This window comes from Bos grunniens, chromosome 10 (genome assembly GCF_055505025.1).
Source record: "Bos grunniens cultivar Pamir isolate PY7600 chromosome 10, Bosgru_T2T1.0, whole genome shotgun sequence".
In the NCBI taxonomy this organism is placed as follows: Eukaryota; Metazoa; Chordata; class Mammalia; order Artiodactyla; family Bovidae; genus Bos; species Bos grunniens.
The window spans coordinates 15633376-15656670 of NC_141174.1; the positions used below are offsets into that span (position 1 = coordinate 15633376).

General features: G+C 49.6%; 1 protein-coding gene across 1 annotated transcript in view; it reads right to left on the reverse strand.

The window, feature by feature from the left end:
• ESRRB (estrogen related receptor beta) overlaps positions 1–17201 on the reverse strand; it is a 185808-nt gene extending 168607 nt beyond the window's left edge. Inside the window, exon 1 of the mRNA XM_086319504.1 lies at positions 17048–17201. Within this exon, the coding sequence (XP_086175630.1) occupies positions 17048–17049 (2 nt within the window). The 5' untranslated portion in view covers positions 17050–17201. The remainder of the gene's footprint in view (positions 1–17047) is intronic.
• Between the last annotated feature and the right edge of the window lie 6094 nt (positions 17202–23295).

A 23295-nucleotide genomic window follows, 5' to 3' on the forward strand; every position in this document is an offset into this window, starting at 1 on the left:
GATACTTTGGCCATCTGGTAGGAAGACCCTGATGCTGGGAAACATCAAGCGTAGGAGGAGAAGGGGATAACAGAGGATGTGATGGTTGGATGGTATTATGGACTCAATGAACATGAGTTTGAGCAAGCTCGGGGAGATAGTGAAGGACAGCGAAGCCTGGGATGCTGCAGTTCATGGGGTTGCAGAAAGTCAGACACGACTGAGAGACTGAACCACAGCAATGCTGACATCAGGCTACCAGGTAGGTTCCTTCAGCACAGTGGCGTCTCTGTGTCTTGAAGTTCTGTTTTTGTTTTGATAGTACAGAATACAGACCATGTTGGGGACAGACTTGTGGGTGGCATTCTGGGTGGATGTGTAAGGAAGGGCTGAGCAGGGAATTCCCTGGTGGTCCAGGGGTTAGAACTCGGTGCTTTCACTACCGAGGCCTGGGTTCAATCCCCGGTTGAGGATCTAAGATCCCGCAAGCTGCGTGACCAAAAGGGCTGAACAGCTGGCACACAGAGTGAACGCCTGTATCCATGAGCACAGCCGTGAACATCTTTATGCTCTGCGTGCACGATACCATGTGGGAACCACGATGGGTGCTGAACATTCGGGATTGGGCTTTACACCATTAGGGCAGTTCTGCAGTGGAAGTGTCTGAAAATATCAGAGAAGATGTGTTTCGGCATCTTCTGGGGGAGGGGTCGGGGAAGGTGCAGGATGGATGTGCATGACGGTGGGTGGATGAGAGGAGGGCAGAGGCGCTCATGGAGGAGAAGCATCAAGCCCTTGGGGACTGTGATGAGCTGGGGAACCTGGACTTGCTGGGCCAGCATACCCCTCAGGGACCTGACCCCAGTGTCCCCAGAATCGGGTACCCAAGCCCTGTTGATTTAGTAATGAGATAATGTGGACTAAAGAGGGAACGAAAGATGATTTGAAACTCATATTTGCCATTGTTAGGTCTGCAGTGCTCTCAGGTAGGCTGATGCGAGAGCCTGTGTTCCTTCAGCTGCACGTTGGAGGTTACAAGTCCTTCAGGGTTTGCGGTGGCCATCAGATGCGGTAATACACAAAGACCCTGCCCCGTTCCCTAAGCATGGTCCCTCAGCATACAAGGTCTCCACCCCCAGGTTTCTGCTTTCCTTACACATCCCCTGGTCTCTCCCCTGAGGCAGCCAGACAGGCTACAACCCCGTGCAAGTATGCAGGTGACCCCCCTCCTTCTCAAGCCCCCTCCAACAAATTTTGAACTCAAGAACAAAATCTGAGAACTGCTCTTTCCGTGCGTTCTCCACACAGAGCCAGGCGTATGGCCGTTTATAAGTATGCTGCTTGGTAAGGGGGCTTCCGAGGTGGTGCAGGGGTGAAGAATACACCTGACAATGCCAGAGACGCAGGAGACACAGGTTTGATCCCTGGGTCAGGAAGATTGCCTAAAGAAGGAAATGGCAATCCACTCCAGTATTCTCACCTGAGAAATCCCATGGACGGAGGAGACTAGTGGGCTATAGTCCACGGGGTTGCAAAAGAGTCGGACATGACTGAGGGACTGAGCTCAGCACACACACAGTAACAGGTAGTGCTTACATGCCCCATCCTGGCCTTTGGCTCAAGCCATATCACAGGCCAGAAGTCCCTGCTATGAGGAGACTCTTAATTCCATTCAAGGGACCTAGAGGGAAGCCATCCTTTGTGGAAAAGGAAGAGAATATTTCTGGATCTGTTTCCAGCTCCCACAGGCAGGAGGTGGCGAGTGATTCCCTCTTCCTCTGCCTTTGCTGAGCAAAACCAGCCGTGTAAGAGCTGGAAGGCAGCTCCGGGTTTTGGCATCTTCAGAGTCCCTGGGTTTGTAACCTGCAACACCCAGGTGCTTTGCAACGGCTCTTCCTGGGGCTCCTCCTGGGTAGTGATGAAATCCACCATCAAATTCCAGAGAGACCCACAAGGAGGCGCAGAGACTGAGGCCCCCACCGGACCCTGCCTCATAGCCCCTCTCTGTAGTAGATGGTGCTGGTGTCCTGCTCAGATCCATTGGCCCCCACACCCCTGGTGTGCCTGGCCATCTCTAGCTTCTAAGGACTACAGCCTTCTCCTGGGAACTGCCCTTGACCAGTGGGAGCCTTCTTGGTCCAGGGGGTCTGGGATGTTCCTCCCTCACCTTGGGACAGTTCCCAACCTACAACTGACTCATATGGTGGTGCAGCTGGCCAGTACTCTTGCCTCAAGGTGGGACAACCGTGGAGTGTAATTCATGCTCCAGAGCTCCCCATGGAGTCGGGCTGAAGCTAGATCTCAGCTGAATTTACACCCTTACTCAGTCCCTCCCCAGCCCTCCTTTCCTCACTCCCTTACAGATGTCTCCAGGCAGCACCCTCTCAATACAACTCTTGCCTGGAATTTCCATTTCAGGCTCTGCTTCTAGGGACACTGACCAAAGACACTCTCCTCCCCCACCTCTGAGGAGTCTTCCCCAAACAGCCAGGGTGATGGTGGTGTTGCAGGAAGGGGGACTCTGCAGGCTCTTGTCTAACAGTCAGAAATGCATTGTCCGAGGAGACACACGTGCTCACACAGCAACAGACTTTCTGGGGAAGGGACGTGGGCAGAGAGCAGCAGAGTAAGGGAGCCCAGGAGAACTGCTCTGCTACGTGGCTCGTAGTCCTGGGTTTTATGGTGAGGGGATTTGTTGTCGGGTTTTCTCTGGACAATCACTCTGACGCAGGGTCCTTCCTGGTGGTGCACACATTGCTCCGCCAAGTTGGATGCCAGCGGGAAGGGTTCTGGGAGGCGGTGGGACATGTGGTGTCTCCTTTTGACCTTCCCCAAATTCTCCCGGTTGGTGGTGGCCTATTAGTTCCATCTTCTTTACCAAGTGCTCCTGTTGTAAAATAACTCCTGCTGATGGTCACTGTGGTGCCTGGCCAGGATGAGTGGTTTCACTGTGGTTCCCCTAAGAGTGGAACCACAAACAAGGCAAATGCCAAAATATCTAGAAGAGACAGCTGCACACCCGTCAGATGAAGAGGCGACAGTTTAAGCAAAAGACTCACCCAATCTGGGGAAAATGCTGGCCTTGGATCTGCAAAGGCCCCAGAGGTAGGAGACAGCACTACTGGTGTTCTCTGTGTCACTCTTATCGGGGAAGCAGAGCCTGGGTCAAGGCCATGATTCAGGAGACCAGCAGATTCTGCAGTTCACACTAACACCTTGTCTGACGCAGCTGGGGACTCAGTGGCCTCCACCAAGAACCACCATAGTCCCGTCAAACAAGCAGCTCCCTTCCCAACACACACAGAACTTCCATATTCTTCCTGAAATGCAGATGGAGGGCTGGAGACCCCAAGAACCTCAGACAAGGCGGGAAACAGAGTCCCCAAGGCAAGCAAGTACTTCAGAGAAATTCTGTACTGGCTTGTCTAAGCAACTTCAGTGGAGGTTCTCAGGATGACACCATGGCCTGGGGACAAGGGGGAAGTGCTAAACATCGGGAATCATAGCAGCGACTAAGACATCCGTTAGCATTTCATTGCAAAGCCCAGATGACCACCCGTCACCCTCCACCCACTGTATTCAGAAGGCAGATTGCAGGCTGTGAGGATCCCTTAAAGATGAGTGAAGCCAGAGGAAAGTCAGAAACCCGATGAACCTGTATCCATGGAAGCTCATGGACAGGCGAATGATAAACACTTTATCTCAGCCAGTGAGCACACGCTGGACTCCACCCAAGGTGGGGAGATATTATAACTCTGCTCTGGAATGTGATTAGCATCCCAGAGCCACATGAGTGGATCAAGAGGAGCTAAAGGTCACAGGAGACTAGGCAGGAAGTCCAGACATCCAAGGCTGTGGTATTGGCATTGGTGAGAGACCGCTCCTCCCTCATCTCACTCCCTCAATTAAAAAAAAAAAAAGTGTGGATTACAGATGGCGCAGCCCAGACAAGAGGGAAGGATGAACAGCAACCCACGGGAAGTCAGGAGAGGGGTGCAGCTCAAGTGTCAAATTTATAAAGTAGATGTAGCTCTCGGAAGACAAAGTCAAGACAGATGACGTGTGGCTAGAGCAAGGTGGGGAAAAAGACAAAACGGGAAACATAAAGTGAAAACACTCTTGATGGGCTAGCTGGAGGGAGGATATAAAGGCAGACATGGGAAAGATGATGGGGGAGCAGGCAAGCAACAGTCAGAATAAAGCAGGAGAAACAAAATGTGCTTTCTGAGAGAGCACACTGCATCATGGGAGCCTTGAAAGTCTGCCCATTTTAGCCACAGGTTGGGTCTACATGTTACGAATATAGTTACCAGTTCCCCCGGAGAGGTTTAAAACACTGATGTAGGGGAAAGACTGTTAGCAGTGTCAAAGGAGAGCTAAGGGGTAATCAGCAGAGGTCTCCCTTGACGGAAGCATCTGCATTGTAATATTTACAAGGACACGGGGACTTGGGGAAGAAGAGCTAGAATTGTAGGCTCTTCCGTCAGGTCTGTTAAGGGACACAGCTGACACATTTCAGGAAAAAAAATAAAAACACTACAACTTCAACAATGTTGGACCAAGTTCACTGTTGGTGTAAATGATGCCCCAGGGCACTGGTGTGGTTTTCTCTGGTTGGGTGCTTGCACTTAGTCCTGCACTGTGTTGTACTACGTAGGGTGATATCAGACCCCACAACTTATTCCCTTAAGTTGGGTCACCTTAAGTAAGGTCCTCAGTGCCTCTGTCTCCTCTTCTGTAAAATGGGAATAATGATAAAACTTACATCTTTCAGTCGTTACAGAGACAAAGTAAGATAAGCTCTGTAAAGTTTCCGGCATATACCAGGCCCTTGATAAAGACCTTTCCTTCTCCCATACTCTGAAGAGTAGTTGCAGAGACAGAACATGTGGAAAAGTCAAAAAACGAAGCAAGCAGTAAACAACAATACAAGGAAACTGTAAAGGAATGTTTTAAGGAAATGTCATATTTAGGTTCTAGGTAATGGTACTGTTAACATTCGATGAGATTATTGTCAGGAAAAAAAATGGAACCCTTCACAACATGGAGCAAAAGAATGATGCTGAAGATTTTTTTAAGGCTTTAAATTCGTAATGTGGTTCATGTGCAATGGGAAAACTGCTGGTTAAAGAAAATATGAGGTTTTAGGGGATAGAGAACAAAGCATGTCCCCAGGCTCAGTATGGAAATGACAGCAACCCAAGACCACCTGAGCTGCGGAAGTCCAATTGTCAGAACCGTCCTTCTGGGAGATTTTGGTGGAGGACTCGGAAAGGGGCCTGAGATCAAGGGTCCAGCTTATAAAGGAATCACTTCATAAGTTTCATGAAACGGCAAAGACAGAAGTGAAAGGGGCACAAGGGATCAATGGAAGTAGAGTTGGGGACTTACGGGAGACTATTTTAGAAATACGTTAGAGAAAAAGAATTGTCACACAGAGATTAATGATAAAATCAAGGCCATTTAGTTAAAAAAATAAGAAAAAAATATCTGCATAAGGAAGCACATAGGGACCCAGAAAATGGATAAGGGATATTTTGTGCTCTGAGGTCTCTTTATTTAGCAAGTCTCCAAGTTTAATATTTTTAAATTAATAGACTATGAGGGAGAGAGGGGAAAAAAAAGAACAGACGCAGACAGCAAAATGGTCATACAAAGAAGTAGGTACAGCAGTTGGGAAATCATGTCATTCCTAAAAGGTGTTTTCAGTGGGTTGGTTTTCAGCAGCTCAATTTGCTTCTGCTGCTGCTAAGTCACTTCAGTCGTGTCCGACTCTGTGTGACCCCATAGACATCAGCCCACCAGGCTCCCCCGTCCCTGGGATTCTCAAGGTAAGAACACTGGAGTGGGTTGCCATTTCCTTCTCCAATGCCTGAAAGTGAAAAGTGAAAGTGAAGCCGCTCAGTTGTGTCCGACTCTTAGCGACCTCATGGACTGCAGCCTACCAGGCTCCTCCATCCATGGGATTTTCCAGGCAACAGTACTGGAGTGAGGTGCCATTGCCTTCTCCGGCAGCTCAATTTATATGTTGCTAAAAGATTTTCCAGTTCACACCACGGAGGCACGAACCACCACCCCTGACCAATGAGGGAGAACACAGAGGGGAGAAATTTAAGCCATGGGGAACCATCAGCCAGGCCTGTGGCATTTCTGGAAGCAGCCAAGTCGATACTCGGGTTGGGGGCGTGGGCACTCACTTGTGCCAGTTCTTTCGTTAGTACCTTCAAAGGCAAGGTGGGTGCTTGTCATGTCCAGGTAGTGCTGGGTTATAGCACCAGCAGTCCCTGCCCACGGAGCCTTCATGCTGAATGGGAAACCACCACACAGACAGCTGTGGTTCAGGATGACCACTGCCTGGGCGGGGCACAGGGGAGGTTTGGAGCCACACACCCAAGCGGGCACTTGGAGGTGAGCCAGTCCACCCATTCCTTTTACATGAAAAGAAACAGAGGCAGAGAGAACCCAAGCAGCTTGTACAAAGTCATCAGGCAGTGGCAGAGCTGGGAGCAGGACAGTGGCTTCTGAGGAAAAAATGTAAGAGCTTGCTCCATATGCTGCCACACAAATCAGTTTCATTTCCATAAACGGTTTGGTAGTCTCCACAACAGTGTCCAGCCGCATCATCGGTAGAGTGTCACATTTCAAGGTACTATATCAATCTGATATTTTTAGCAGATGGATTCCACAAGTCTTGTTATAATGCATCCACCTGGCTTCCCTCTGCCCCCACTCCCCACTTTCAGTAATCAGGCAAATTCACCACCCCCTCCCTCAAATGCTGAGGTACAGCATCTTTGCATGTTTTCAACTTTTTATAAATGCTACAATCCTATCTCTAGAATTCTCCTGAATGCTTCTCTTTTATCAACGCTGCTGACTCTTCAAATACACTAAGATGGCCCATTAGATTAACCCAGTAGTTGCTTCTGACCCTAAGGGCACAGAGCCAAGGGAACATTCTGACGAGAAAGAAGCCACCACCCTGTCTCTGTTGTTCAAGAGCAGACCTTGAACTTGCAGGGACCAATATCCATCTCCTGATCCTTTTCCACGTGGTGCTTGGTTCCCACTGACTTCCAGAGGAGCAACAGCAGATGGGCATCCGAAGGCAGAATTAACTCAAGAGTCATTACATGAGGGTGTTCTCAATTGAGTGCCCTGGAGTAAATAGTAATTACATGTTCCTTTAAGATTACTCTCAGCCTGAGATGGGGAAAGAAGAGAGTCATGGCTGACTGACCACAATACCCTTAATGAGCACACATGCGCACGAGCACACAGGCCGGTCGCAAGTCTGGATTTGGAAATTTCCCCTAAGATTACGTGATGTCGCTTCTACAAGTCCCTTGAAATGTACCAATTGGGCCCCCTTGGAGACATCAGAAATTACTCTTCTCTCTTCCCATTTTTCTTTCCTCGCTAAGCACTCCCTAAATATGCACCATCAAATATGTGGAAAATAAGCTCTCCCCACTCCGTTACGTTGTACAAGAGAAGGAATTGTCTCTGTGCAGAAACACACTCCAGTGACACCACTGCACTCCTGGACACACCAGACAACCCATCTCAGAGACATCCCTGGTGGTCCCGTGGTTAAGACTCCACGCTCCCAGTGCAGGGGCCTGGGTTCGACCCCTGGTGAGGGAACTAGATCCCACACCCATAATGACGGCCACATGCTGCAACTAAGAGCCCGCAGGCTGCAATGAAGATCCTGTGAGCTACAACTCAACCTGGTGTAGCCGAAAAGAAAGAAAACCCATCTAAACCATTCCAGTCTCACACCTGGACTTCAGCAGCCATCTGTGCTAGGCCATGGAGAACAGATTTCCATGAGGGAGAACACATTTGGCCAGACCACACCGAGGCCCAAGCAGACACTGGGAGGACGCCGACTTGATTATGGGATATGACCATGCAGGGAATTGCGGGGGCCAGGGATGTATTAAGGAGAAGGCAATGGCACCCCACGCCAGTACTCTTGCCTGGAAAATCCCATGGACGGTGCAGCCTGGTAGGCTGCAGTCCATGAGGTCGCTAAGAGTCGGACACGACTGAGCGACTTCACTTTCACTTTTCACTTTCATGCATTGGAGAAGGAAATGGCAACCCACTCCAGTGTTCTTGCCTGGAGAATCCCAGGGACGGGGGAGCCTGGTGGGCTGCACAGGCTCTATGGGGTCGCACAGAGTCAGATACGACTGAAATGACTTAGCAGGGATTATTCAAAACACCTCTAGAGTAGCATCTTCTGCTGCATTTGTAAGCAGCTTGGGCAGGGGTTGGGAGGAATGTAGGGACTTTGGAAGTTTCCACCCTCTTGACCTTTTCTGCACAGGACCCAGAAAATGATGACCACAACAACCAAAATGTCATCACCCTCAACAACAGCTTTCCAAATTTGCTATTGAGCAGGCACTGTTCCAGGGCTTTTATAAGGGTCTCCTTAAACCTTTACAACAGCTCCACAAGGCTGGTGCTCTTACCATACCCATTATACAGATGAGGAGACCGAGTGTGGGGTAGAGAAGGTGGGAAGCTTGTCCAGGTTGTGGCAGGCACGAGGTGGACGTGGCTCCAGAAACATGGTTCCAGCACGCGTTTTGTCTAACAGCACCCAAACCACTGCATGGAGCTCACCGTGCAGGAGAATGAGCTAGTCTAAAACGGTAAGCACGTCCCTTTCTTAAGGAACGCTTGCCCTCTGATTCTTTTTCTTTTTTCTTTTGCCCTCTGATTCTTTTTCTTTTTTCTTTTGCCCTCTGAATCTTATGCTAGTTTCCCACCAATCTTGTGAGGCCCTCAGCCCAGATTTCAGCCCCTTTTGCTGGTGAAGGAATGAAGGTAGGTAGGGGTTAGGGACTTGCCAAGGTCACCGTGCTTGGAAACTCTCTTCCCAAATCTCAACTGTGCTCCCACCAAAGGATTTGAGTAAACCTTGAAGAGCAGGCTTCTGGGGCTTCTCCAGATGCCGAGGGGCCCGGATGCAACTTCTGGGGCCAAGGATGGTGAGGGAGGGATATCAGGACCGCAGAGGCATAAAACCATGGTGGTGACAAATTGAAAGCAAAATTTAAAATGCAGTGTTTATATACTTGTTTTTGAAAAAGAAGGCCTGACCAGTTTCCTGCTCACTGTCCCGGTATACTTACAGATAGAGGGAGGTGAGGAGTGAAACAGGCCTAGAAGATGCTGGACAGTAGGGACTGACTGAGTTGGTAAAGGCACAGAGCCCCCCAAAAGCCATGTCTGACCCCAGGGTTTTCTATTAAAGGATGGGGTGGGGACTTCCCTGGTGGCCCAGTGGTTACGAATCTGCCTGCCAGTGCAGGGACATGGGTTCGATCCCTGGTCCGGGAAGATCCCACATGCCGCAGAGTGACTAGGTCCCTGTGCTGCAGCTACTGAAGCCTGCCCACCCTGGAGTTCATGCTCTGCAACAAGAGAAAGCACTGCAAGGAGAAGCTCGGGCACCACAGCTAGAGAGCAGCCCCTATTCACCGCAACTAGAGAAAAGCCCGCTGGCAGCAATGGAGACTCAGCACAATCAAAAATTAATTAATTATTTTAAAGGAACCCGAGCAGGCTGAGCTGTAATTATCAGTTACGTCAGGAGCACCACAAACCAGGTTCACCATGAGCAATGGTTTTAAAATGTAACCTTTTAGAGCTGGAGGGCCTAAGAGATCTTGTCCATTCCTTCAAGTTATGATGTAGGGAACTGAGGCCCTGTGCACCTTAATTATCACTGACCTGGGGGTGAACTGGACTGAACCCACCTGGCACCTGCCTCTGCCCGGGGTACTTGGCTGCTACCTCCATCCACTAGAGACACAGACGGAAGCAACCCTCCACAGTGGACTTCCTCCCGTTGACTTCGGTTTTTAACATTTTTTTGGGCCATGCCACACAGCATGCCACATCTTAGTCCCCCAACTAGGGATCGAACTCGGCCCTGGCAGGGGAAGCTTGGAGTCTGAACTGCTGGACTGCCAGGGAACTCTTGGTTTTTAATTAATAACTTTGATTTCAGAGTAATTCTAATGTCACAGGAAGTTGAAAAGAAAGCGAACAGGAGGTTCTGTGCACCACTCAGTCTGCCCTTCCAGCTGACTTGTACCCACACAGAGTTCTAAGACAATTGCAGATACACGTGGGGTGACAGGTCTCTTCCTGAGACTCATTATGGAGCAAACAATTCCTAACATTGCTTTCTCAGATCATATGCTACTCCCCTCACAGCCGTGAACCCTAACACACACACACACACACACACACACACACACAGCCTAGTCAGCAATAATTTCACTCCTGAATATTGCTAGAAAGATCACTAAGCCAAGCTAATCAATTGTCTCAGCCAGCAACCAGTCCCCGAGAGATGCCTAGACTTTTCACTGTTCTCATTTAACCCTTGGCAGCCTGAGTTTTTCCTCCCCAGTCTTCCCAGAGAGCACAAACGCTGTTCTGGGAAGAATCCAGTATCGAAGATGATGTTCCCCAGTTGCCACCTTTCCAAAGCCTTTCTGTGCTAATGGAAGCAGACACTCTGGAACACTTCAGAAGGAGGGTCTCCCTCTCATGTGCATCGCCTGGGACCAGCGTGGTTAAAGCAAAGGAGAGGGACGCGGGGCCCCACGCAGAACAGCCAGAGGAAGCAGGTACCAACCAGAAAGGGAGTGGGGAGGGAAACCGTCACAGGAGAGATACCAGTTTAGCAATTAAATCTGACATCAACTTAGACAAAGCTTCTTTACTAAACAGCATGAAATTCTAGCGAAGATTTGTCCACATGTGCATAAAAGACACAGCTCATTCTCTCTCTTGCTCTCTTTTGTTTTTCCTGGATGGAGGAACGTGAAGAGCAACAGAGAAGGGTGGGGGCAAGACCATAGTCAACAGGTCATGAGCTGATGTAGTTAAGGCAGCTGAACATTCATAGCTTGAAGTCACTTCCTGCTCCCATGATGGAAGGATGGGAGGGCCCCCTTGTGAGGAGAGACTCCGTGCAAGTCACGTCACATGCATTCATTGAGCACACGCTGTGCGTCATGCATTGCGCTTGGCACTGGGGCCTCAAAAGCTGATAGCAAGGAGGCAAAAGGGAGGCTGTGACAATTTTAGGAGAGCAGAGAGGAGGCAGGGAGAGGAACATGGGTGGCACCGCATTCCTACTCCGATCCCCTGATCAGTGGGGGAAGAAAAAGAGGAGGGCTCACTGCCTTGAGGCATAGTCTCTGCAAAGACACACAGGGAGGGTCAAGGGCATCGGCACTGGGTGCGGCCCAGGAGAGGACACCTCAGGGGTGAGGCCCACGTGGCCTTTGGATTCACTGGTCAAGTGACCCTGTTGAGAGAAAGGACCGAGCAGGCGGCTGCTGCCTAGAAAACACAGCCCGGTGGGCTTCACAGCTGGGATTGCTCTGCCCTGCTCTGGGGGTCGAGCCTGAACTGCCATGTGAGAATACAGGATGGAGAAGGTGCAGGAGAGACTTGGAGAGCCAAGAACAAAAGCTGCTCATTGGAATGTGAGTGGGGCCAAGAGAGTTGACCAAATTCTGACCCTACAGAGCAGAAGAGTCAGGCCTTATTCCCGGACTTAGGACTGTGGTCCAGCCCTCCCACGCTCTGCTCTTGACCATGGTTTAAAGCCCCAGGTTCCTTCCAGGGTGAGGCAGGGTATGTTCCCAATGTGCCTTGAACTCTGATTTCCAGTTGGAATAGCTCGCTGGAGGGTGAAGCTGGAAGTCTTGCTGACACCAGACTCTGCTCACCAAAACTCAGGGAAAACAGCCTGTTACGGACTGAATGAGTCCCCACCCAGATTCATGTGCCGGAGCCCTTGTTCCCAATGTGATGGTATTTGGAGGTGGGACCTTCAGGAGGTAACTAGGGTTAGATGAGGTCATGAGGGTGGAGCCCCATTGATGGGATTAGTGTCCTTTTGAGAAGAGGAAGAAAGCGGAGCTCTCACTCTCACCTCCATATGAGGACACGGCAAGAAGACAGTCCACCAGGAGAAGGTTCCTCCCTGGGACCTGACCATGCTGGCATCCTGATCTTGGACCAGCCTCCAGAACTGCAAGAAAATTAATTTCTATTGCTGAAGCCACCATCTGTGGTGTTTTGTCATGGCAGTCCAAGCCAAGATATGCCTTAGTGGGAGGCATAGGGGCCTGTTTTTAGTGGTGTGACAAGGTGTGGGCAGAAGTGACTGGTCTGTGCTGAGCAAATAAAATGGCCAAGACTTACTGGGTAAAAGGCTAACATTCCACATGCATGTCATCTTCCCAACAATTCTATGGGGTAGGTTCTATGTGTGCGTGCATGCTAAGTCGCTTCAATCGTGTCTGACTCTTTGCGACCCTATGGTCCATGAGCCTGCCAGGCTCCTCTGTCCATGGGATTCTCCAGGCAAGAATACTGGAGTCGGTAGTCACTCCCTCCTCCAGGGGATCTTCCCAACCCAGGGACAGAACCTGAGTATCTTAGTCTCCTGCACTGGCAGGCAGGTTCTTCACCGGTTCTATAATTACCCCCATTTAACAGATGAGAAAATGGAGACCTTAAGAGATTAAGTAGCTCAAGTCTCACAGCTGAGAAAAGGTAACGTTGGAACTTGAACTCTGGCTGTCTGACTCAGAATGTATGCTATTAACCACAGCTCTGTGCCGTCCACCGAGGCACTTGTCAGGGCAGGAGGACAGGAATGATCGACAGTGAGCTGGGCTTACAGAGAGGAATGTTATGTGGTCCCTACATTTAGGGGGTTCCTGATGCAGTGAGGGCGACCGACAGGAGCAGTCCTCCCGTGGGGGTGAATGAAATGATGGCGGGACATCAACTGGGGCCCCAAGAAGAGGAAGATGCCAACCAGGTAAGGAAGACTTCACAGAAGAGCTGGTGTGGATGCGTTACAAGTCCACCTTGACCCGAGGGCTCACGGCCACTAAGAAACATGAAGAGAAAGGACGGTGGCCAGGTCAGAGGGAAACAAAAGGCCAGAGGACCCTGTGGACAGAAAGGCAGCTTTTGGAGCCTCTGCTGACTTCATGGAGCAGTGAAAAAGAGCCAAGTGAAAGGACTAGAAACTGCTCACTTGATTGGTGGAGAAAAAATGCCAAGTGTACAGAGCACTCAGAATCCTCCAGTATCAGGGATTCCTGCCCTTATCCCCAAAGCTGGAGAAGGGGACTACAGTCCAGGGGAGCCATATGGCTCCAGCATTCCCCTCTCCTCTACTGTACACTTGCCCGGAACTTAGACTCCTGACCTCAGTTTGGCCTTGACCTTGCTTGACCTTGGCCAAATTGCTCCATGCCTTCTCTGGCTGGAGATGGGAGTTTTCCACCTGCTTTCTCCTAGGCACAGTGAACCAGATGGGTTTTGAGGTCCTGGTGTGCAGTGCCTGGAGCTGAGGGACTCAGACTGATCACGGGGCAAAGGGGAAGCCAGTGGGGGTGCGAATTTGCTCTTGAGGGGGAAGCCCGCCCTCTGCATTTCAGAGACAGGGCCAAAGTGGGGGAGACCCTCTCCACCAGCTCCACCAGGCAGCTGGGGGGACTCTCCTGCTGCCTGTAAATTGAGCCATTCTCCTGTCTCCACGTGCCCACCTCCAGACTGGAAGAGAATTGATTTGGGGAGCTGAAGGCACACAGCCCATCCAGGGCCTCAGTGAACCCAGGATCCGTGTCTGCTACGGGGGGCTCTTTTTCTGAACACAGCACAGCTTCTGCCACGGTTTCCATCTTCGCTTTGTGAAATGATCCCCTCTCTCTCTCTCCTCCACCTTCCACTTTGCCCAAGTTGTACAGCAGCCTGGAAATGCTGATGGCTTAACTGGTTTAATTTTTTTCTCCAGCAGCCCTGAGGGGTTTTAACTCTTTCCTCCTGCAGAAACCCTGCTTTTGGAGTTGAATGTTTAAATTCTCACTGGGAGACTCATAAATATTCGGAGTCACTCTCTCCCTCTCTGTTTGATTAGGAAATGAGCCTTTAACTCAATGTAATCCCCAAGCCATTAACAAAAAAGCCCTCAACAGCTCCACTATTAGAATTTCACTCTTAACCCGCTGAGGATTGAATTAGATTAACATAACTACCCACAATCTGAGTTTATTTTCTGTGCCAGATAGAAATGTGTTTTTCAGGGAAGGCGAGAAGGGGGAGGGAAGGGAGGGGGGAGACAGAGAGCGCGAGAGAGCACAGGAGGATAATGAAATGTAAAAATAGAGATAAGAAAAAGATGGACAGATACACTGTAGAGGTGAAGTGATGGGGAGAAACAGCTGTACTTAGTGTTTGGTTGAAAAATCCTGCCAGCTGCCATTTTTTACTTGTGGGATATTTGGAGGGGAAATCGTTTGAATGAGGGGAGCGCTTTCCAGGTATTTGCAATTCCTTCTTCCTCGAGATTGATGGCCTTGCACCTGAGCCTGCTGTAGTCCAAAGCACCTGCTCACTGGCCCCACTGTCCCCAGTTTGGGAAGAGGTCGGGGCTGGGTTTCTACGAGCTGGAGGGAGGGGGGCACGCATAAAACAACAGCATGTACGCAGGCGACTGTGAATTTACATCAAAGAAATAAACAACGATGAGGATGGAATGGGGGAGATTTTACAGACTTGAAGTCACAGACAGCCCCGTGACCAATTACATGTAAGAAATCAGTTAGAAAAAAAAAAAACAAATGAGTTTGACAGGAGCTTGGTCCACATAAAATTAATTGTTATTGAAGCAGAAACTAAGTAATCAGAGGCTGCCTTATGCAAAAGCATTGCAGTTTCCGCGCCTGCATCTCTATACACAAGTCCAGAGGGGCAAAACCACATCCTGAACTTGGGGGAGAAAGCCAGGCCTTCCATCACACTGCCAAACAAGCCCCCACCTCACCTAAAAGCATCCACAGGTGGCCAAAGGAAGGAGCAGTTCTTGTCTATATATGACAACAAGTATTCTCCCGTCTTAACCACTAACGCTAATGAGAACACAGGACTTGTTCAGAGCGCGGGACTCACCCCCACTGCATTTAATCAGGGACCGGCAGGCTCCAGAATGCATGCTGAGGAGGGGAGGGAACGGCTTGCTCTTGTATGAAAAGGTTTGGAGAATTTCACACTTCCTAAAAAGCCACTGAGATCAGACAGTCCTAACAGTTCAATTTTGCCAACAGCTGGCTGCTGAGGTTTCTGAATGCAATGTCTCAATCACTTGGTTCACTTGAGCTTTAATTAACAATCACCCACCAAATCCCACTTCAGTATTATTATGGGAAACCTTTGCAGGATATGTTTATCAAAACAGAGTCTGTGGACTAGAAAAAGTAATAATGCTACATATAGAATATGCCCAATTCCTTTTTTTTCCCTCTCTATTTCTGGGACTTTACTTTCCCTACTAGTTTTGAAATAATGACATTTCTTCTGATTTTACACAAAACTCTTTCTTCTAATTTCTCTAGCAGTGAATATAGTGAACATATAAAGTTTACTTTCAAATCCTAATGGGGATCAGGAAGGAATAAGAGATTAGAAAGTAAACTTCACATGTTCTGTCCTCCAAAATAATAAATGAATGGATTAAAGGCATTAATAATCTTAAGTAAACACTGATAAAAATACAGAACCAAGAGGAGGAAACTGAAAGTTTCATAAAAGTCAAAATAAAAATGAGATCAAACCGCCTCTCTAAATATATGTGGGCATCCATATTATTTAACTTTCTTCAAGTCAGTTTTGCTGCTAAAATGATTTTGTTTTTAATCAAAACAGTCCAGACATATCTATTTTGTTTACTGCCTTTAAATTATTGGAAAGATGATGAGTTGGGACCTTGTTTTCCCAAAGAAATCAAGAAGTAGTGCTTAGCAATGTAGCTTATGGGAAGCATTGTATTAGTAAATAGAAACTCAGGTATTATTTGTCTCGTAAAAAAGGATGCATTTTAAAGTTGTACATCATATACGTTAAGCATCATCACTCCCCACCCCCCCCAAATTTAGGGCTTCTATTTCTTCATACATAATATATAAAAAAATCTCCCCAACTGCAGCATTTTTAGCTAACGCTATGCAGTTTCCAGAAACTAAAGCCCCAATGTTCCACAGGAAGCTGGTGGCGTGTTAAGCGGTGTGGACCAGCAGACGGTATCTGGGGACTGCTGTCTCTAGGAGTTGCCGGCGTGCTCACAGAGGCTGTGCTCTGCTTGTCTGAAACAAGTATGGCTTTGACAAGGACCCTCATATTAACTTTCTTCCTTCTCGAAGGATGCGGAGTGACGACTCCACGGCACTCCACACCCAGCTTCTGTCCTCTCGGATGCTCTTCCACTCCCAGCCCCCTACCCCAGTTCCCCTTTCAGGATGAAGAAAACACACCAAATGAGTGAGCCAACAAAAGCCCGCAAGGCAAGACAAAGTGTCAGCTCTCATCCCAACTTCTCAAAGCAAACTCCGCGCAAAAAAAAGAAAAGTCATTTTCCTTTAAGGCGCTATAGAAAAGCTGGCTATCGGGACTGTCACGATTCCCTCCCTGAACCAGGAAGCTCCCGGGCTGTGCCGAGTCTGCTGGGAGCCCTCCATCATCACCTGTCCTGTGTGAACTGGATCTTTGCTCTGTAACCTTCCCAGCTCACCCAGAGCCGGAGCTGCCAAGCAAATGAAAGTTTTCACGCTGGGAGACATAACCACCCCGCGGAGTCGCATGTAAACTTTCCCTTGCCCTTTTGATTTACTTACTTTTTCTCAGTGAAAACAAATAAAAAAACTAAAAGAGGACTGACCTACTGATTTCTAAATGAGTTTGTGTAACTGTCCCTCCCCACCCTTCTGGGTCCCTCTGACCTTCCCAGGACAAGTCTGCGAGAAGCAACATTTTCCTCTGGGTCACCCAGAGATGCTCAAGGGTGCCGAGATCCAGGATGAGAGAGAGCAGGCAAGGGGAAAGATATTTTCGTCCATAAAAAAGACAGAGGGAGAGAGAGAGAGAGAAGAAAGCAGCGTGGTGTGGGGCAAAGGACCGAAAGGTCCAGGGCAGAGTCGGGGGCAGAGGGTAGGAAGAGTCCGGTACTTACATGCTTGGGGCTGGGGAAGGGACAGGATGGCGGGGAAGGGGCTCCCCTCAGCTGTTTCCAGTCGCTGATGGCTCGTTGCTCAGCTCCTCCAGCACCAGCTGACAGTCCCCTGTCTGTGTCTCTTTGTGACTAAGGACACAGTACTCCCAACCTATAAATAGATCCCGACTCCGTGATTGATATAACAGGCAGCTGACAAAAAAAAAAAAAAAAAAAAAATCCCACAACCATAACCAGGTCTTAAACAAAACAGCAAAAAAAAGCTCTAGACTTTCAACCCCACCGAGCTCCATGCAGACTCCATGCAGATGGGCACTGGAAAGCCGGGAAGAAAAATATACAATGAAGGGCAGGAGGAAATGGGGAGGTAGGGGGACAAAAACCAGGGAAAGGGTGAAATGCAGTTACTTCTCCAGTGGAGGACTTGGGGTCACTGGAGAACTGAGGGGTGATGGTCAGCCGAGAGAGCAAGGAGGGAAACGGGCAGGAGGGTCTGACCTCCCCACCCCCATCCCCACCCTGAGCTCCTGGCCTGATCAGGGCTGGAGTCAAAGTCCTGACTTGGGAGCATTCGTCAGCCCAAGTGCTTTCCACGAAAGTTTCCATGCCTCCTGCCAGATCAAGAGGCAGGGAGGGAGCAGACAGAGCTTTCCGAGCTCAGAGGCCAGGCAGGCTTTTCGGGGGGACACACAGGACGTTCCTGGACTAGCGAAAGGGGAGAGGACGTGTAGGTGAGGGGCTGGGACTGGAGCCACCTGTGCCTGGAGTGGCAGGGCCCAGTGGGCCGCTCGCAGCCCCTAATGGGTTTCTAAAAGGATGGGGGTGACATTTGGACAGAATTGCCCAAGGTTGAAAGGCCATGGGGGCCTTGCTGTCTCTGCTTCTTCCAGAAAGATTTCCTAGGAGACTCAATTGTTTGACAAAGCTTCTTGGGGAAAAGAGTTCCAGTCTTTGGGATAGTAAGGAGTCTCTAAGAAACACTGGCTGCTCCAGTTTGTGCAAAGATGGGGCAGCCTCTCCAGGGCGGTCCAGCCCAACTCTGAAAGCTGAGGCATGGGGCAAAGTTTCGAGAAGACAGGAGAATAATGGAGAAATGACGGAAGTGTGGACTGTCCACACACTCCTGGTCACCCCAGGCACTCCTGCCATCTGTAGGCTACCTCCTCTGATCACAGCAGGGTCCTCTGTCTTGGTGCTCTGGTTACCTGTGCTCAGAGATTTAGGTAGAATTTCAGATGAGGCTCCCTGTTCAGGAAGGGTCATGGATGCGCCCAGTCCCTTGCTGGGTGTGATGAGGGACAGGCATTTTATCATCCCTTAGAACATCCTCATCTCTAACTTTTAAAAAAATGAAGTGGAATTTCCTCCTCACGTTACATCTAATTCTTTACTCTCCAGATTAACCGATAATCTGAGGCTAGGGGTACCCAGTCTGTTAAAGTCAAAACCTATTTAATATGCACGACCTCAAACATTTGCACAAATAGTCTGCCATTGGAATACAAGCTCCCAGAGGGGAAAGACATGTATCCATCTTATTTAGCACTGCATGTCCAGCTCTACAATGATACCTGACACTTAGGAAGACTTTCCTGAAGTATGGATTGATTGACAACTAATTGAATAAATGAGTGAAGAGTGATGCGTAAGATACCCACCATCTGAATCACTCATTTGGACCAAGACATTCACTCTAGAAACGTCTGTATTATGAGAGTGCCCTGGGGAAGGGAGAGAATTAGGAATGGGACAATAGGCAGATAGAGTCTGACTGGCCTACCACTGAGCCATGATTTCACCATGATTTCACCTGCTCTGAGCACCAGGCCAGTGGGGCCGCCAAGCACTTCCCTCCAGTCAGGCCTGAAGGGCTTCCCTGCTGGCTCAGGAGTTAAGGATCCACCGGCCAATGCAGGAGACATGGGATCCCTGGTCCAGGAAGATCCCATATGCTGAGGGGGAGCGGCACCACCACTACCGAGCCTGTGCTCCTCAGCCCGGAAATTACAACCACTGAAGCCCCAGAGCCCTTGAGCCCATGCTCTGCAGCAAGAGAAGCCACCACAATGAGAAACGTGTGCACCGCAACTAGAGAGTAGCCCCCCGCTCGCTGCAAGTAGAGAAAAGCCCATGCAGCAGTGAAGACCCAGCGCAGCCAAAAATAAAGAAATAACCAGGCTTGATCACTCATGGGGTTCTCAGCGAACACAGTTGCTAGGAAGGCGGATGACCCAGCCAAGAGGCAGGGGGCTCTAGACCAGTTCCCGTGCTGACGACTGGGGCTATGGCCACTTGGGTGCACATTCATTCCAGTCTCCTTCCCAGGGGAAAACCTTTCTCTTCTGATGCAGACTTATCTGCTCTCTCTCCTAATCCTCCAGCTGTGTCCATTCAGACTCTTGCTGACCCTGCCCAGACTTCCGGCAGAAATCACGTGTGAGTCTTTGTGGCTGGATCCTCTCCTAGCACCTCACTCTCTCCAAACCCCCGCCACCCACCGGCTTCTAACTCCATGCCTCATCTGCCGTAATCAGTGAATGGGGTGAACTAAGCCATGCCTCCTTCAAGGCATCCTCCTTAGGAAACCCCTGTGTGTGTGTGTGTGTGTGTGTGTGTGTGTACTAAGTTGTTCATTGTATCCGACTCTCTGAGACCCCTTGGACTATATTGTCCACCAGGCTCCTCTGTCCATGGAATTTCCCAGGCAAGAATCCTGGAACAGGTTGCCATTTCCTACTGCAGGGGATCTTCCTGACCCAGGGACTGAATCTGCAACTCTTGCATATCCTGCAATGGCAGGCAGATTCTTCACCACTCTGCCCCCTGGAAAGACCAGAAAGCCCCCGTGGCACCTTGATTTTGGCTTTTCACTGTCAGGTCCTTCTCTGAATCACTCCCAGCGATTCAGCTCTCCCAGCTGAACCAAGTCTTGGTGTCTGCTCCCAGCTAAGTGGCCTGGGGAGACCAGCTAATAACCAGCGGGCCTCCCTCTGATCACACGGGGCTCCTGTGAAATGCTAGTCATTATCACAGGAGGCCATAGGCCTTTGCTTTCAGGAGGCTTTTTATAGCCCCATTTTCTCATTGTAAAGCATCTCCAGCTTCCAGAGCCAGGCCCCCTGGGCAGACGCACACACAGACACACACACCCAAGCAGTTAAAATGCAGACACTGGATCAGGACTCCCAGGGTTGGAATCTTGCCTCTTCCACTTATTATTGGGAAACTGGTGAAATCCCGTAACTTCTCAGTGCTTCAGTTTCCCATCCGCAGGGTGGAAATTCTAAGTGTCAGCCTCTTCAGATCGTCACTTGGACAAAATGACTCAGTGCAAGGAGGTGTTTAGCACAGTGCCTGGCCTTGAGAATCCTCCATCAGCGTTTCAGGGAGCATTACCTTCCCCCGTGTACGCCTCTTTGCCACCTCACTGGAGCTTGCTTTGGCTCCTCCGCACAGCTTGAGGAGGGAGAGCTGGAAGGGCCAGCACTTGAGCGAAGAAAGGGCTCTGCCTGGCCAGAGGTCAGAGGTCAGGAAGACTGTGTGGAATCTTTGGACATATAGCTTGTGAGCCCAGGGGCAGGGGGAGAAGGCAGTGGCAATCCACTCCAGTACTCTTGCCTGGAAAATCCCATGGTCGGTGAAGCCTGGTGGGCTGCAGTCCATGGGGTCGCTAGGAATCAGACACGACTGAGCAACTTCACTTTTCACTTTCATGCATTGGAGAAGAAAATGGCAACCCACTCCAGTATTCTTGCCTGGAGAATCCCAGGGATGGGGGAGCCTGGTGGGCTGCCGTCTATGGGGTCACACAGAGTCGGACACGACTGAAGTGATTTAGCAGCAGCTAGGGGCAGGTGAGGACAAGAATAGAAGGGTCCAGGGGACCTTGACCCCTTTACACCCAAACAGCCAGGTCTATAGCCTGCTCACGTCTCCCTTGACCATCCCCTCCCTTTCTGCAAGAGATTCTCTGCCCACCTTGGGTATTCTGAGCGTTCTGTATCTCAGTGTCCCAGAAGACTTAGGGTCTTTCCTCAAGCTACTATCCAGCAGCTGACCAGAATGTGGCTTTGAAAAAAATGACCAAAGTGTCACTGAAACCCCAGTCACTGAACCTATCATTCTATGCGAGTATGAGCTCTACTCCTTCCTTCAAAGGTGACCTCAATTCTGGAATTTCTTGAGTTTTCGGTACTAACTTTTTAAGCACGCGATATATATACTTTTTATTACTATTTAAAATTCACATGTGGTGTTGGAGAAGACTCTTCAGAGTTCCTGGATTGCAAGAAGATCCAACCAGTCCATCCTAAAGATCAGTCCTGGGTGTTCATTTGAAGGACTGATGCTGAAGCTGAAACTCCAATACTTTGGCCATCTGATGCAAAGAGCTGACTCATTGGAAAAGACCCTGATGCTGGGAGAGATTGAAGGCAGGAGGAGAAGGGGATGACAGAGGATGAGATGGTTGGATGGCATCACCGACTCAATGGACATGAGTTTGGGTAAATTCCGGGAGCTGGTGATGGACAGGGAGGCCTGGCGTGCTGCAGTCCATGGGGTCGCAAAGAGTCACACAAGACTGAGTGGCTGAACTGACTGAAAATTCACACGACACACAGTTTACTCATTTCCCGACTCCACAGTGCATAGTTCAGTGGCGCTGGATACAGTCACAAGGTGGGGCAACCATCCCCACTGTCTGGATCCAGAACATTTTCATCTCCCGCAAAAGAGACACTGTGCCCATTAGCAGCCACTTCCTATTTCTCCCTCCCCCAGCAACCACCAATCTGCTTTTCTTTTTCTAAAGATTTTTTTGATGTGGACCGTTTTTAAAGTCTTTATTGAATTTGTCACACTACTGCTTCGGTTTTCTATTTTGGTTTTTTGGCCACCAGGGAGGTGGGGTCTTAGCTCTTCAACCAGGGTTCTCACCTGCATCGCCTGCATTATAAGGTGAAGACTCAACCACTGGACCACCAGGGAAGTCTCAAATCTGTTTTCTGTCTGAATGGATTCCCTGTTGTGGACATTTCCTATATATAAACGGACTCAGATAATATGTGGCCTCCTCCTAACCCCTTGCCCCCACATGTCTGTCCTGTACAAACAAGGAGCCTGACCATTCGTCAGCACCTCTTGTTTTACACGGTCTCTATCTGTTGGCCTCTACCCTGGTCTTGGTCCCTGTGGCTAGGGGTGAGCCTCCTGGCTTAAAGACCTGATAACTCCCCAGGAGCACCCACAATGTGCCACTTCCTCTTATGGGGTTCCTGGTGACAGTGGCAGGCAATTATTATTTTCTGTATTAGTTTGCTAGGGCTGCCATATCGAAGTATCCAAAATTGGGTGGTTTACAACAACAGAAATTGATTGTCCCACATTCCTAGAAGTTAAAAGCCCAAGATCAACATGTTGGCAGAGTTGGTTCCTTCTGAGGGAATTTCAGTCAGTTCAGTTGCTCAGTCATGTCCAACTCTTTGCAACCCCATGGACTGCAGCATGCCAGGCTTCCCTGTCCATCACCAACTCCCAGAGCTTGTTCAAACTCATGTCCATCGAGTTGGTGTTGTCATCCAACCATCTCATCCTCTGCCATCCCCTTCTCCTCCTGCCTTCAATCTTGCCCAGCATCAGGGTCTTTTCCAATGAGTCAGTTCTTTGCATCAGGTGGCCAAAATATTGGGGCTTCAGCTTCAGCATCAGTCCCTCCAATGAATATTCAGAAATGATTTCCTTTAGAATGGACTGGTTTGATCTCCTTGCAGTCCAAGGGGAAGGATCTTCCCAGGCCTCTCTCCTTGTTCCTGGTGGTTTGCTAGGAAACTTTGACTTGTAGAAGCATCAGCCCAACCTCTGCTTTCTCGGTCATACGGCATTCACCCCATGCACATTGTCTGTTTGGGGGTCCAAATTTCCCCTTTTCATAAGGACACAGTCATACTGGATTCGGGCCCACTCTAATCTCACCCGGACAGGATCATCTGCAAAGATCCTATTCCAAATAAGGTCATGTTCACAGGTCTTGAGGGCTAGGACTTCAACATCTTTTGGAGGAACACAATTCAACCTGTAGCATCGCTTCTTACAGAGGACAGCTGCATGTCTTGTCCTCCTCAGCATGAGTCACAGCTGAGTGAGCATCACCACAGGAGAGACACAGGCAGACAGAGGTGAAGCCTTGACAGCCCATCTCCATGCCACGGGCACGCAGATTGCCACCCTGGCTCGGTGCCACCAGACTC